At 37.7% G+C, this 16857-nt stretch overlaps 1 protein-coding gene across 4 annotated transcripts in view; it reads left to right on the top strand.

Moving 5' to 3' along the window:
* Positions 1-16323, top strand: part of ANKRD50 (ankyrin repeat domain containing 50) — a 33586-nt gene extending 17263 nt beyond the window's left edge. For all 4 annotated transcript variants that reach the window (XM_072405804.1, XM_072405806.1, XM_072405803.1 and 1 more), the window contains 3 exons: positions 1348-1577; positions 10069-13616; positions 14964-16323. In XM_072405804.1, the coding sequence (XP_072261905.1) occupies positions 1348-1577; positions 10069-13613 (3775 nt within the window). In that variant the 3' untranslated portion in view covers positions 13614-13616; positions 14964-16323. The remainder of the gene's footprint in view (positions 1-1347; positions 1578-10068; positions 13617-14963) is intronic.
* Positions 16324-16857: the final 534 nt, after the last annotated feature.

Here is a 16857-nt window from a genome sequence, read left to right as displayed (position 1 = left end):
TTGTTATATCTTTTAATATGCACACATTTGAATGGGAGTATGCTTCTTTTATATTGAAATATGTGGCTTAATCTGTTTAACACATGTAATTATGTGATTTACCATGCACGGCATTGGGTACAGGCTAAAAATATTACAGGTTGACATTCAAAAATCCAGCCATTAATAATCCAGATTCTTCAGTTTTCCGGCATGGATTTCTGATCGCATTTTTAAATTTACACTGTTTTTTCGAGGCCCCCTTTATGTTTTGATGGTGCTGTACTCCAGAATCAGCTGTTAGGTCTTGCTTTTCCTTCACAAGTTGAAGCTGTTCCTGTTGCTGAGGATGCTGGTACTGTCAGTCATGAAGATGATATCCTGACAGCCCATCTGCTATTTAGCTTCTGTTCGAGGGTACAGTAATGATTTAAATTCTGGGGCACTATTTTGTTTAGTTGAACTAAAATTCTGTAAAACTGTTTTATTTAGTTGGTGAACAATAACATTTCATTTGCTTTTCATTTAGTGTTATTTTATTTATTTTCAGCATATATAACCTTCAAAATTCCCAAATTTTTGAAAATCTGTCACTCCTCAGGTTCAGAGGTTGCCTGATTTTTGAATGTCAACCTGTACTAATCAAAATGGTTTTAAAATTTAGGAGCACATAGCAACCATGTGGACAACAATTGGGTAAACTTGTATAATCAGGTTATCTTTTGTGTAAAAAAACCTATGGTGGATGACAAACTATATTTGTTACAGTACTGTCTGTGCATAGTTTGCAATTTTATATCTAACTGTATTCATGTTATGCCTATTGGGCTAATTTTTAAAGACCATTCAGTTGTTATATACTTTATTGCTTTCAAATAAGATTCTACACTATTTATATTTGTAAAAAATTTCTGGGCCTATAGTTCGTGTTTCTGTTTTTACTTTTTATTTTCTTTTATTTGTTTTTTTTGTATGCTATGGAATCTAGCTGTGAAGTAACACTGGAATTGTATTTTCTTTTAGTAGACTGTGCTATATTATTTTTGCTGTAAGGTTTGACAACAATAAAATAAAAAAATTATTAAAAAAAAGACCATGCAGCACAACATAAAGCATCAGAAACGGGATCATATAGTAAAGAAAAAGGGTCACAAGGAATTCATTAAATAGGCTTCTCATAGACCTGAAAGTACTTTCAGTAGAGTAATTTACCAACTGCTTTGTGTATAAGTATAAAGGATTGCATTTATTGCATTGTGGCTTGTAGGTCAGATCATGTTTGGCCAACACACAATATGTTACCCGATTGCTGAAAAGATTTCTACATGAAAAGAAATTTGGCATATAACATTTATTTTCTGGTTTTAGGTGTGTTCTTCTTCCTCTGCTGGCTGTGAAATCGCCTCCTCAGAGTCTTTTGATGGTTGTCGATTCAGTTGATGAAGGATGCAACGTAACTGAAGGAGAACACAGACCATCTGGATTATCTGGAACCATAGCAGATCTTTTAGCAAGTCATCACGAGTTCTTTCCTCCCTGGCTTCTTCTAATATGTTCAGCTCGCAAACAGAGCAAAACAGTCACTAAAATGTTTACAGGTTTGTGGGGTTTTTTTACTTTTTAAACCATCTTTGCTTCCTATTTACTTTTTATTATTTTTCTTAGTTTGTCCATTCTGTCATCATACCGTGAAAATTGTGTATTTTCTGTGTATGTTTGTATTTAATGTGTGTGTATATAGATAGATATAGATATAGCACAAAAACTTGAGTATGACTGGCAGGGTATGCACAGTGCAGCTTTATGGTGAGAAATAACCTTGAAGAAGATTTGCAAGTACATACCTAACTGCAAAGTCAGCTTGTGTTTGGGGTTTACCCTTTTTCCAGGTATACAAAGGATAAGCTATACCATGCAAATATATAAAGTCAGTGATGGATGAAGAGCTTTTCTAATTTCCCATAGCCTACTTCTCTTAACGTGTACTTATATCACATTACTTCTTCCAAACTCCCTAGAAGTTTTCTCAGTGTGCATTCACAACATGGACTGCAGAGAAGGTTGTGCTGCATATGTGGGCAATCTTCATTGACTGGAAGTCTGCTCTGATCAGCACCTCTGTCTTTACAAATCCAGGGTACTGTAAAACATAACCCTGTTTTAAACCACCACTGTCTGAAAGAGTGCGTATATTCATGCTTTCATTGCTGAATAATATAAAGCTGAAGCGTAACTTCTTTAAATAAACCTGTAGCAAGAAAGGGGCTGTCATTGCTTACCTCTTCTAAAAATCAATGTCATGCTGATTCAATGACTTCAATGTTTAAAGGCACAGCCCAAAATGTTTAGAATATGTTTAGATATTTCTATGCTTTGTAGAATATTTTATACGCTTTTTGTAACACCCAGTATCTCTTGCTCCTTGCATATAAACAGTTTATTAGGTGCCTACAAAGTGCAGGACAAGTTGCAATGAATTTAGAATTTCTCTTCCTTTATTTACTGAATTATGGTATATCAACCCTAATAATGAACTTTCATTTAGTCTTTTTTGGTGTGTGAATTATATCACAGATGTTGCAATAATTGCAAGAAATTTGCAAGAAATCGCGTTGCCTATAAATTTCTGTGCCTTCTGCTTCTTCTAAATTGGTATTGTTTATATTGTTTCTAGAACCCTTGTTCCATTTTAAAGAAAAGAGGGAGATTAGATTTGCTGGGAAGAAATTGTAGGCAGGTGGTAGCCCCTGTATTGTGACCCAACTCATCCGTAACTACCCAAAAACATTTAGGATTACTAAGTGATCATAAAAATTTGATTAAAGAAATATTTTTTTTCTTGTGTATAAATACTCTTTAATAGAGGAAAAGCAATAAAATGCCACACTCATAGCTAAGCCCAGTGAGCGTTCAGTGGACCCTGCTTCTGCTGTACTGTACTAATATCAATTAACATTCCTAACTTTCCCTGTGGACCACAGAATGCCATCCACTTTGTTCAACTGCATAGCATAGTAGGAGATGTTCTGTAGTCCGCAGAGTATTTATTAATATTATATTTAATAAACAGGATTTATTTAGCGCCAACATATTACGCAGCGCTGTACATGAAATAGGGGTAACCCTTGATGGACAGATACAGACAGTGACACAGGAGGTGGAGAGGACCCTGCCCAGAGGAGCTCACAGTCTAGGAGGTGGGGGAATGCAGAGGAGCTCACAGTCTATAGGAGGGAGGATGCTGGGGAACAATCCAAATATACTTCTTGTCATAGAATGACCACAATGCTCATCCTTAGATAAAGTGAGTAAATGTTGTCACTCTAACACATTAAAGTAAAACAGCCAAAATGAAGACCAATGCAACCACCACATCAGAAGACATTTAAGTTGCAAAAGAAAACAATATTTGTTCTTGGATTTGGGTTTGAGTTAATGTTTGGAACAACTCTATTTAAGAGCTATTCTGCTGGACATCGGGAGCAATGTACTCCAATGTAGCAAATAGTCATTTAAAAGTGCCTGTATTTATGTGGGAGGAAAACTATAGCACATAAATCTCTATGATTAAAGCTCTGGTCAGAATTATACTGAGGACCATAGCATTACAAGGCAGCAATTCAGAACGCTGAGCTGTACTGCCACACAGATAGCAGAGTTCCTTTGACTTTGTTTAAAGCTGAATAACTTTAGAAACATGCTACCCATCACTGAATAATTAGATGCTCCAGGTCTGTTGCCTCTGCTAGTTCAGGGCTGTTTATAGCAGTAGATTTGCATTCATTACCATCACAGTAAAAAAAAAAAAAAGAAAGTAAAAGGAATATTTTTACCTTCAAAAAAAGACTCCAGTATAGCACTTTTTTATTTTGTATCTCTTATAAACATTCTAAATCTTTTATCCTTCCTAAAGTTTTTAAACCTTGTCTTTTTATGCTTTAACATTGTCAGCTGTTTTTTTCTGTCTTCATTTCATTGACAGTGAAGCCTGCAATAAAATGGATAATTTATGTTTTCTACCAAGCTATGCTAACTATTTAAGTTTAACAAAGCAGCCCCAGAGTTTAGTGAAAGACCCTTTGCTGTTTGTGAAATTGCCCGAGGCTCTGCTTTGCTGGTCACTTTCTGCAGTGGCCAAAGGTCACTATGTTGATTATGTGAGGGAATGAAAGTGCTGAAAGTAGTCATAAAGCTAACATGTGCCTGGTAAACTCTATGAGCAGATAAGGAGTCAATGGTGGGAAAAGATTGCAGGGCAAAGGTTCATCTGAGATGACTGACACATCACCATAATGATTTTCAATCTTTCAAAAAATGTTGTGACTCCCAAAGAAGATGTATTTCTGTCCACAGAATTGTATCTTTACAGATTAGGAGGTCCTTTACACCTCTGTTGTATAGTTTAGAACAGAAACAGAAAGTCACCAGGGTCTATAAAGTTAGATATTTGACAGAAGAAACATTACAGGTCTTTATTTTTTTTAAAACAGTACTACCTTCTGGTGGTTTTTTGAGTTCTCAGTTTAGCTTCGTTTTAACAGCAGTCAGGGCACCATAACTAGTAAATGGAGGACTGTGCAACCCTCTAAGGATGTCCCCCCCCCCACCAGACCTCCACTGACCCACTGCTGAACCAGTAATGCTGTTCAGAATGATGTTGCAGGCAACAAAGTGTTCACCCTTTCCAGGTGTTTCCAGATTGTAACACATGTATGGATAACTTTCTTCTCCTTTAGGCTTCGTCTACACGGACTTTTTCCCCAGCGTTTCACCTAGGGCTTTTAAAGCCCATGTTTGAAAACCCTATGCATTCCAATGGGCTAATCTACACCGTTTTTCGTTGAGGCACCTAATAGAGCTTTATCTCAAACATTGCTTCCAGCATTTAAAGACAAGCTTTAAAACGCTAATAAAAGTGCATATAAACGCAATAGGAACGTTTACATGTGTTTTTAAAAATTGCCCATGTAGACCCAGCCCAAAACTGGTGCTATAGCAGTCTTCATTCATGATGCAGTAAAACAAGTGGTGCTGATGTCTAAGTGGAAAAGCTCCAGTACTTCATGGTAGGGCTCCATTTCTGATTCTAATAGAAGGTTAAACTAGACATCCATGAATGCCCACGGAATGCAGTGCACTATTACATTATTAGGTTTAACACTGGGATTCAGGATAAGCAATACAAAAGTCCTGGGGAAAACGGTTATTTTATATGGAATCTTCTTCTAATGATTATTGTGCTGCTTGCTCCAAGAAAACTTAGACAAAGCACTCTGTAATAATGAGAAACAGCTGGTAACATAGTGTAAGATAACTCTCTTAAAGGTGCAATTCCTGTTATCACACTGATGAATAGTACCAAGTACTGTATTCTATTTATACGTTTATTATCATTCTCACATTTTAGATTTTTTTTTCATTTGTTCATTTTATTGTATTTAAACTGAAAGGTGAAACCACTCTTCCACTAACAATTTCCTAAGAGATGATTAACTTTCATTTTTACCTTTGGTAGATTTCCTGTTACTTACTATTTGGTATGTGAGACTGGAAATATAGGGGTACCTCCTGATTAAGACATGTACACAGGTTACTTTTGCTCGGGATGGACGGTTGTGCATGTCTTGTATTTCCCCTGACATCATTCATCAATCCGCCATGAATCGGGAATAACTGCTGTACTTGTCCCCCCCCATGGAACAGAATGGTGCTGCTTGTACAGAGCAAACTGCAGAACTTACCAGCTCCTGGGCTTGCAGTCTTGCTACTAGGCACTCAGCATTATGTTTATTGGGGAAGTGCCGTGGCATCCTCTGTGTTAAATGTGATTCCAGCATCCATGATAATGCTAGGCATATACTATGTCATTTTCTCTCAGTGATATTTTTCAATCATTATTACAATCTCTGTTTGAATTGATGCTTGCATTTAACTACACATATTTAATGAACCATCTACTTGTTTTTTATTATGATATCAAAATCGTGATCAGTCATGACAATATATGACGATGAGCCAGTTAGTATTATTATTAAACAGGATTTAAATAGCAGCAAATTACACGCTGTAAAACAAATAGGGGTAAACAGTTGCTTGAAGGTGTTTGGCTTTTTGAGTTCTAGGTCAGAACAAGCATGTATCAAGTGAAACTGGAACTTCTGCTTATATTAGTACATTTCTAATTGATAAGGCATTGCAAAAACCCAAAAATACAAAAATGGTCACAAAGCAGCTAGCATTTAGGTGATGAGTAATGGCAGCCTCTTTGTTTCTTCCATGGGAGCCTGTTAGGATTGCAGTGAAGGAATCACTTGTTCTATGTTTCTTCATGGATTATAGTTGTGAGTGTGTACATTTTAGTACAGAATGTTACTGGTAGGATCACCAGGTAAAAAAAGGGTGAAAAAAGCATAGAAAGTTCAGCCACCATTTCTAAGAACTGGTAATCTGCAGTATATTACATTTTTTAGATTTAGATGCACTTTATTAATCATAGCCTGGAAAGCTTAGAGTTCAGACTGCTCAATGGCACAAGTATTTCTGAAATATGTATATGTAATATGAATAATAACCTGGCAAACCAGTCATTGTGGTATTAACAAGCTTGTACTATAAACATGTTGCAGCATTACTGCCTTCTGACAAGATACATCAGATATACTGCTCATTTCCTGGCAGTACTAAAGCTGCGTACACACTTGCAATTTTTGTCGTTGGAAAGGATCTTTCACGATCCTTTCCAACGACAAGGGAGTGCACGATGCATGAACGGTGCTGTACATACAGCACCGTTCTGCTCTATGGAGAGGGGAGGGGGAGAGCGACGGAGCGGCACCCTGCTGCGCGCTCTCCCCCTTCCCTTTCGTTAGGATCGGTCGTCGTCCATCGTCCGTGGATCCGGCAGGTCGGTCGTTCGGACGATGGACGACACCGACTGTACACACGGCAGATTTTCGCCTGATATTTGGCCGATGCCGATTATCGGGCGATAAAAATCTGCCGTGTGTACGTAGCTTAAGATACATTTCCCTCACTTGAAATACACAATAAACTCACACTGTATAAATAAGCCTCTTCAGGTTGTATTGTATACACTTTGCCTAGATGATTTCGAAATACTCTTGCAAGTGTCATACTTGATTTTCCCATGTGGTTATTTTTAAATGTGTTAAGTATAACATTGTGAAATGTAATCCTTCCAGATTATCTAGCAGGGTTTAAATAGAGAATGCCACACCAGTTAGTTATGAAGGGTAGCTTTGGTGTTTATGTTGGTGGGTAGTTATATAGGCAGCAGGTGTTGTGCCAGGTGCAGGATCTTTTCTGTATTCTTTATGTTACTGGGATAAGGCATCGGGGAAACATGCTTACCTGTGCTTTTCTAAAACCAGGTGCAGAATTCCCTGCAGAAAATGATCTATTTTAGCATATGGCTTCTAAAATTTTCAAACAAAGTAGTGTTTTAATGTTCTTCATGTCCAAGATAAGGAGTTTATTCATTAACCTTTTTCTAGTGTGTGTTTTATGAGATTTGTCGGTCTGGGATGCATTAGAAGATGTTGATTGAGAATCGGAGGAGGAGACCAGAAGTTACACACGTTACCTGTATATCTTATAGAAAGGCATTACAGTTGGAGGGTAATCAGCCTGTATTTTGCCTTCTTTGTTCCTACTCTCCCCACTACATGCTTTAATTTAGAAACTGTTAGATTGTCACTAGGTTTTTGTGCAATGCAGACAGATTGTGGCTGGTTGGAGGGTTTCCTAGGGATTTTACCCAGGTTCTTAAAAATGAGAGTCTGTCACCACATAGGATGCTGAGCTTCCATGAGTGAAAATGGCTAGATGATGCTGATGGAAAAGGGGTCTTTCTATCTGACTTGTTGTATCTCCTGTGAGAAGCTCAGAGTCAGCAGTTAATTCAGAGCAATCAAATTTAGTACAACTATCTAAATGGAAGGAAAGGATGGAGATAGGCTTTCCTTACAATATGAAAAAAATACTGCTTTACTGGGTCTGGGGGCATAGCAGAAATTTTATAATGCCAAGAAATAAATTAATAATGTAATTTAGTAATGCTGGCTTATGTTCTGTTAAGTCATGTGACCCTCAACAATGTCTCTGCTTTAAGTTCCTTTTTGGGGCTGCTTCAATTAGTTGCCCTAGGACATTGAATATGGCGGCACACTGGATTTCTGGTAGATCTGCTGGTATTTTCTAAACTGCATTAATATTTTGCCTACATATAGACTTTAGGGGAGGAAAGGGAAGAAGGCTTTGGGACTGAATTAACCAGTTTAGTTACTACAAAATACAGTTGTGTGTTGACATTAAATACAACAGAAAACTGTACGGACGTGAACTTTTTCCTTACATAGATGAAATTCAGAAACCAGCTGCATTCCTGTGACACATCAGTTAGTAACCTGTATAATCTCCTGTATGCAAAGATCAAAAACTCACATCTTTAGTAGTGATCTCATGTTTTGTTTGCTGCATGAGGGATATGTTTAAATGAGTTTTTTTAAAGTCTGGAACGCTACAGCACTGAATCATTGTGTCCTCTACACACCTGTAGAAATTGATATGTTTAGCATTAGTACACTGACTTTCATCCTGACATTTTTTAAAAAAAAGTCTTAATGAGTCTGTAAAACACTGATTGTATGCTGTTCAACCTGGTCAGAGTTTAAATAACAAGACATGCAAATACTTAGATGTTTTCTAACTTGATAAGTATCAACTTCAAAGTGTCAAATCTTCCATCCCACATTGTCTCCTGTACTTTTACAGTATCGCCAGTGAGCATGCTAAGTTAGTGGTATTTACTGACAATGGACCAGCATGCTCAGTTTACCTGTTTTGTTGAAAATCACATTGTCCCTAGGTTTCCAGATCAAAGGTACTTGGTCAGATAGAGTGGCAAAAGCAAACAGAAAAAAAGTGTTTTTACTTTTTTTGCAACTTACTGTTAATCATTGTGGCAGATATGCAAATTAAATTGGGTGTTTTGACAGGTATTCTGCATGTAAGTATGCTCATCTGAAGGGTTATTCATGTCACTATACATACAACACTATATACAATTAGTTCAGTACTTAACACTAGCATTGCAGCCCAATGCAGAAGTGGCAAGCTCTCCTAATTAACAAGTTACCGTTAGGGGATTAAATTATGTTGAGTTCACCTGGGGCTGACCGAGGAGAACAAACAGCTGTACATTCATGTGTATACACTGTATAAATTGTGTTTGTTGACCTGATATTTGTACACATGAAAACGTTTAAAAACATAGGCTTTAGCATTTGTGCTGTGGACCAGGTTTGGTGTAGGTGACATAGCATTAGTTATGTGATAATAAATCTTGTTAAGATAGGGGCAAAATATCTATTGGTATGCCTTTTGGTTTTACTAATCTGCAAAACACATTACATTTTTTTAACTCTACATGTAACATCAAATATTGCTTGTTTACGTTTGCTATATATAGTTTTACTTGGTTTTTTTTCATACTTTGAACAGCAACTCACGTATGTGCCCAGGTTAGCCATTGTTTTAAATGGTGCTAGTTCATATCTGAGCAATGTGTTATACATTGTTCATGTGAAGGGCCTATTTCTGGCAGTAACTCCGCATGAAAAGCAAATCAAAAGTTGTAATACACAAAGTGTGAATCTGTTTTATGTTGTATGTTATTGTATTAAAATTGTGATTTATACAGATCTAGTACCATTTTAGGTTGGCATGCAGAGATGAACCGCTTTTTTAATGATTTTCATTAACATGTTTTCTATATGAAGCTTTTATTGCTGTTTATTTAGCAGTGTGACTGGAATTTTCTCAAAAAAATAAACATAGGAAGTACTGTTCCTTTCTATTGTTACTGGAATGACAAATAAGTGGGAACTGCTTTTTCTTATCAGACTAAAGAATGTAGTTTGCTAAGTTGAAAGATGTGATCTAATTATGGAAATCCATAACTCTGTTCCAAACTGACATACAGTTTTCAAAATACCATTCTTGTATGGATTATAAACTAATATACATTATTTACTAATGATCCTGTTTTTTTCTTTTTTTTCCCTGCAGGTTTTCGAAAGATAAGTTTAGATGATCTACGAAAGGCCTACATAGTTAAAGATGTGCAGCAATATATTCTTCACCGTTTAGACCAAGAAGAAGCACTGAGACAACATTTAACAAAAGAGACTGCAGAGATGTTAAATCAGCTTCACATTAAAAGCAGTGGGTGCTTTCTTTATCTTGAGCGTGTACTAGATGGTGTTGTAGAAAACTTCATAATGCTTCGTGAAATTCGTGATATTCCTGGAACTTTAAACGGTTTATACCTCTGGCTGTGTCAGAGGCTGTTTGTAAGAAAGCAGTTTGCCAAGGTTCAACCAATTTTAAATGTTATTTTAGCTGCTTGTCGACCACTAACAACCATTGAACTGTTTCATGCCGTTTGGACCAAAAACATGTCATTGACCATGGAGGACTTTCAGCGCAAGATGGATGTTCTCTCGAAAGTACTAGTGGATGGGCTAGGAAATACTAAAATCCTTTTCCACTACAGTTTTGCAGAGTGGCTACTTGATGTAAAACACTGCACTCAGAAATATTTATGCAATGCAGCTGAGGGACATCGAATGCTTGCAATGAGTTACACATGCCGAGCAAAAGAATTGACACCGGTAGAGGTTCAGGAATTCTCATTACATCTAATTCATTCAAATTTACAGTTAACAAACTCAGAACTGGCTTTGTGGATGATCTGGAATGGAACATGTGTAAAAGACTCATTATGTACGGTAATACCAAAGGAACAAGAGGTGCTCCAATTACTAGTAAAAGCTGGTGCCCACGTTGACAGTGAAGATGACAGAACTTGTTGCATTGTACGTCAAGCCTTGGAAAGAGAAGATTCAATCCGTACACTCCTCGATAATGGTGCTTCTGTTAATCAGTGTGATTCAAATGGAAGAACTCTGTTGGCTAATGCTGCATATAGTGGCAACCTTGATGTGGTCAATTTACTTGTCTCAAGAGGATCTGATTTTGAAATTGAGGATACCAATGGACAAACAGCACTTACTTTGGCAGCCCGTCAAGGGCACGTGAAGGTTGTGAATTGTTTAATTGGTTGTGGCACAAATATAAATCATTGTGATCACGATGGGTGGACAGCATTGAGATCTGCTGCATGGGGTGGGCACACTGAGGTTGTGTCTGCTCTTTTGTATGCTGGAGCAAAAGTTGATTGTGCAGATGCTGACAGTCGAACAGCTTTAAGAGCAGCAGCATGGGGAGGCCATGAAGATATCGTTCTGAATTTACTACAACATGGGGCAGAAGTTAATAAAGCTGACAATGAAGGCAGAACTGCTTTGATTGCAGCAGCATACATGGGACATAGAGAAATTGTGGAGCATCTATTAAATCACGGTGCAGAAGTCAATCACGAAGATGTGGATGGAAGGACAGCCCTGTCTGTAGCAGCTCTTTGTGTTCCAGCAAGCAAAGGTCATGCAGCTGTTGTCAGTCTCTTGATTGAGAGGGGAGCAGAGGTGGACCATTGTGATAAAGATGGAATGACTCCCCTACTTGTGGCTGCGTATGAAGGACATGTAGATGTTGTTGATCTTCTCCTAGAGGGAGGTGCAGATGTTGATCACACTGATAACAATGGACGTACTCCCCTTCTTGCTGCAGCCTCTATGGGACATGCATCTGTTGTGAATACATTACTTTTTTGGGGTGCTGCTGTAGACAGCATTGACAGTGAAGGTCGTACTGTTCTTAGCATAGCATCGGCTCAAGGGAACGTTGAAGTAGTAAGGACACTTCTGGATAGAGGCCTGGATGAAAACCATAGAGACGATGCTGGATGGACTCCACTTCATATGGCTGCTTTTGAGGGTCACAGACTTATATGTGAAGCACTAATTGAACAGGGTGCTCGAACAAATGAAATCGATAATGATGGCCGAATAGCTTTAGTTCTTGCTGCGCAGGAAGGACATTATGACTGTGTACAAACTCTTTTGGAAAATAAATCTCCTGTTGCTCAAAAAGGATACGATGGTCGCAATGCACTCCGTGTTGCCTCCTTGGAAGGACATAGAGATATAGTTGAAATGCTTTTGAGCAATGATGCTGACATCAACTCCAAAGATGCTGATGGACGTCCTACACTTTACATTCTATCTTTGGAAAATCAGTTAACGATGGCCGAATATTTTTTAGAGAATGGAGCTAATGTGGAAGCATGTGATACTGACGGGAGAACGGCTCTGCATGTTTCCTGCTGGCAGGGACATTTGGAGATGGTTCAGACCCTCCTGTCATACCGGGCTGATGTTAACGCGTCGGACAATGAGAAACGCTCTGCCTTACAGTCTGCGGCCTGGCAAGGCCATGTAAAAGTGGTGCAGCTCTTAATTGATAATGGTGCTCTTGTTGATAATACATGTAACCAGGGTGCTACTGCACTTTGCATTGCTGCCCAGGAGGGACACACAGAGGTTGTGCAAGTTTTATTGGAACATGGTGCAGATCCAAATCACGCAGATCAATTTGGAAGGACAGCTATGCGTGTTGCTGCTAAAAATGGACATACACAAATAATAAAGTTGCTTGAAAAATATGGAGCATCAACACTCAATGGATGCAATCCATCTCCTGTTCATACCATGGAACAAAAAAACTTAAACACAACATCAACAAAAGTACAGTCTTTAACAATTAAATCTAATAGCTCATCCAGCACTGGAGGTGGTGATGTTCACCCTACTATGCGTGGATTGTGTAATGGACCATCTCATGCTTTCAGTTCTCCTTCCGAATCCCCGGATTCTACAGTAGATAGACATAAGTCTTCTCTTTCAAATAATTCACTTAAAAGTTCCAAAAATTCTTCACTTCGGACAACTTCCTCTACAGCAACTGCTCAAACTGTGCCTATTGATAGTTTCCATTGCCTTTCTTTTACAGAGCAAATTCAGCAGCACTCACTTCCACGAAGCAGAAGCAGACAGTCAATAGTATCTCCCTGTTCTACAACACAGTCTTTAGGACAGAACAATTCCCCTACAAGTGAATTTGAATGGAGCCAAGTCAAACCTAGTTTGAAATCCACAAAGTCGAGTAAAGGGGGCAAAGGAGAGTCATCAAACAAATCTAGCTCTGCAACAAAAAAAAACAAGCAAAGTAGCTCTTCCCAATCCAAGGTTTTAGAATATGAAATGACGCAGTTTGACAAAAGAGTGCATGTTCCCAGTTCTGGCCTTGGAGTGAATGTACCACTCAAGCAGATCCCTACAGACTCTTCCAAAATTCAGATCTCATCAGTTCAGCAAGAAATCAGTCGTTCTTCACAGCAGTTTATTCAACAACAGACTGCAGAACAAAAGAAAAGAAATGGAATTATGACCAATCCCAATTATCACCTTCAAGGAAATCAGGTTTTCCTTGGAAGGGTTTCTGTGCCTCGTTCTGTACAAGGTCGGGGACATCCAGAAGTTCCAGAAGGCTATCCTTCAACAGAAACAGACTTGGGCCTTAAACAGTCACTTAAACTTCAAATTGAAGGAACTGACCCTAGCTTTAACTACAAAAAGGAAACTCCACTATAACTGGTAAGAAATGCTTTTTCAATTTTATTGGAAGTAACATAAAAGAAAAATTTTTGTTTTAGACAGCTTTTATTTTTTTCTGTTCTGGACAAAGTCTTTTACTAGCCCCACACACTGACCCACTTTACCTTACCTTTATCATACTCAGCTGCTTCTGCCTCTTAACAGTTGGACCCCTTGTAGGCATCATGTGGGATGGTGTTAAAGATTACAAAGGGTTGATAGCATTCTCCTCCTCATCAGTTCGAATTGTTCAGCCCTTGTGAACCTGGCAGGTTCATAGTATGTCTATATTATATACTGGACATTATATGTCTGGATGTGTCGGGCATTTGCAAAAGTTTGGAGCAGCAGGTAAGGTGAAGGGGGTGGGCTAGTTCGAGATTCTGTCATTTTGCCTGAAAGGATAAAGTGACACAGGATCTTTTATTATATATTGAATACAGTATTCTCCCCAGAAGCTGTATGTGGGTGGTGACCAACTTTTTAGTAACCAACCAAAAAAAGCTGGGTGGTTACTAAAAAGTGCTGGGTGGTGCTTCCATCTAAAAGGGGCTGGGGAGAACACTTGAATATATTTGTACTTTTAACAGGGTTTTTTTTTATCTTTAGTTCCTTTGGTATAAACCACCTTCATTGTGGTTGTGATTTGTAGGGCAATATAATCTATCCCTTCTGGACAGCTGTTTTAGGCAAATTGATTTTAAAATTATGAGGCTACCATGGTGAAGTAATACTTCGCATTTTTTTGCATTTCAACCTGAAACCATTGCAACCAAATCATTGGTTTATAAGGTCTGGTTATTATTATGCTATATAATTCTTCAAAGTCACTTTTGTTTGATAAAGGCAGTTGTCAAAATCTTGGAGCTGGTGACTTATCTACTGATGTAGTCCAGTGTTGTGAATACTAGGTCAGCAATTAATTAAACAGAACACAAACAGACATGTTTTCTTGGCACAGGCATAACATTTTGTTCAAAATGTATCTACAAAGCACATATGGGTTTTCATACCAGATTTTCCCCCTGCAAATTAACTTCAACAATATCACAACTGAACACGTTTGTTTAGTATGTGTAGAAGTAGAAAACTTTATTTTTTTTTTTTTTTATGTGCAAAGAAATTAAAGTGTATTGAGCTGGGGGTGAGCTTCTCAGTCTGCTGCTCCTCCTTCCTTGTCCTTTTACAGGCAGTAGGTAGGTCAGCTTGTATTGCTTAACTGTAAAAGTGAAAAGCTATATTTACAATATAAATACTATATATAAAATTTTATATATATATATATATATATATATAAATATATTATTGTGTCAGTTTTCTGTAATATTTTTTCATCCCATTTTACAGGTTGAGAAAGCACAAGACTGTAGCATACTAGAAGACATCTAAATCTGCAAATCTTTTCTTTTCCGACCAAATAGTTAACTGGGTATTGTTTAAAGATGTCAGTCCATTAAAATGTGATATTTAAGTTATTGGTAGCTTGTGTTGAGTCAGGTCAGATTGTTGACATTCTATATTTTTAGTGGAATTCAGCAGCAAGATTCCCAGCTTTGGTTCCAAGTTGCCTTGTTTATAGTGATTTAACTGGCCCTTGGATATTCCTAATTTTGGGATGCTTTTTAGTGAGGCTGAAATGGGTGTGCATTTCACTGCGGTCAACTGCAATGATCCTACCACCAGAGAACACCACAAATATCAGAAACCAAGTTAGGGCCCCGGCATCAACCAAAAACTAAAATGTCAATTTTGGATAGACTTGATGTTTATTGTACCGAATTATAGGCAACTTTACAAAAGGAAAAAAAATGTGCACAAAATGCACTTTGGAATTGCACCTAAAATTCCCCTTTCTTCCTCTAAAAGAGTGCTACTTGCAGCTTTTTTTGAAACCAGAGCATAAGTATGCATGTCCTGCTGTGAACTGTATGACTCTTCTCGTATCCACTGTTCAGACATGAGACATCCGGCTGAAATGTATTCATTTTTGTGCATTTAATAAGTCCGGTTTTGACAGCTACTGAAAAAAAAAAAATACAACTCTGTAGTCTTGTACGGCTCCAAAGTATCTTAACACTTTGAAGGGCAGAAATGTAGTCAGAAAAAGGCACATACGCACAACCTAGTCCTCTTCAGTATTTGCCTTTTGAATGCAACAACTCTTGTATCATGCCTAGACATGTCTTGCACAGTCAAGAGTCCAACAAATTCCTTTTAACCTTTTTTTTTTTTTTTGCTGTGGAGTTGAAGTATAATGCTCAACTTTGCAAAAGAATCCTTCAAAAGTGCATCCTTATCTATCACTGACGATCTCAGTGTTAAGTATTTCTCTGGTGTTACCATTGTCAGAACTTAATTTAAATAAACTTTGTTACCTGTTATGTAGTTTTTTTTTGTCCAGTTAGAGGAAATATGTAGTTAACTTGTTTGTGTCAGACGTGGACATGCACAAATGACAATAGCTCCCTTTTTGTTCCCTATACTGTAATGGCATATTTATTTTCCATATGTGGTATATAGTGGTAAAAGTGATACAGCCTCTGCTAAAGAGCTACAACACGTTATCAAAGTTTTCAATTTCTTGTCCCTGTGGGACATATACTTAGTTATATTAAAAATGTTCTTAAAGAGAAACTTGTATAGTTGGACTTCTGCAAGAATCTGAATATTAAGTGTTTACTTCCTATTGTTGAGGTTCTACATGTAACACAAGAAAATGCATGTTTTCCCTTTATTTCCAGACTTTGGCCAGAGTTCATCTTAAGTCTGCCGCTTTCTGGCATGTCATCCGTCTGACCTTATGCACTTCCTCAGCTCCTGAGACCGCAATATAGTGACAAAGAGAGATGTGTAGTTTACAAAAATATTACAGAGACTACTGATCACCTCCTCTCAGTCTTAAGGGTACCGCTTATTCCTTAACAGTCTGTATATTAAGTAAGGCTAAAAAGGAAATATAAATGTGAACTAATTAAACTTCCCACAGTTAAAGGAAATTTAGACTTAACATTCAGATTTTTGCATGTTTATAATTATAAAAGGCTCTCTTTAAATAATAGCCTTAAGAATGCTAACTGTTCATCAAGTCCTGGAGGTATGTTTTGCTGTAACATGTCACTATTTTGTTCCATCATTAGTCTCATCACTATTGCTTCTTGCTTTGTGATCTTTTCAATGCTACAATCCCGCTGCTCCCTAAATAAAACTGGGCTTTACATTTGTTCTGTTTAATGCGGAAAAT

Source organism: Pyxicephalus adspersus, chromosome 3 (genome assembly GCF_032062135.1).
Source record: "Pyxicephalus adspersus chromosome 3, UCB_Pads_2.0, whole genome shotgun sequence".
Classification (NCBI taxonomy): domain Eukaryota; kingdom Metazoa; phylum Chordata; class Amphibia; order Anura; family Pyxicephalidae; genus Pyxicephalus; species Pyxicephalus adspersus.
The sequence above is the reverse complement of the archived record's forward strand: the minus strand, read 5'-3'. Positions and strand labels throughout refer to the sequence as shown.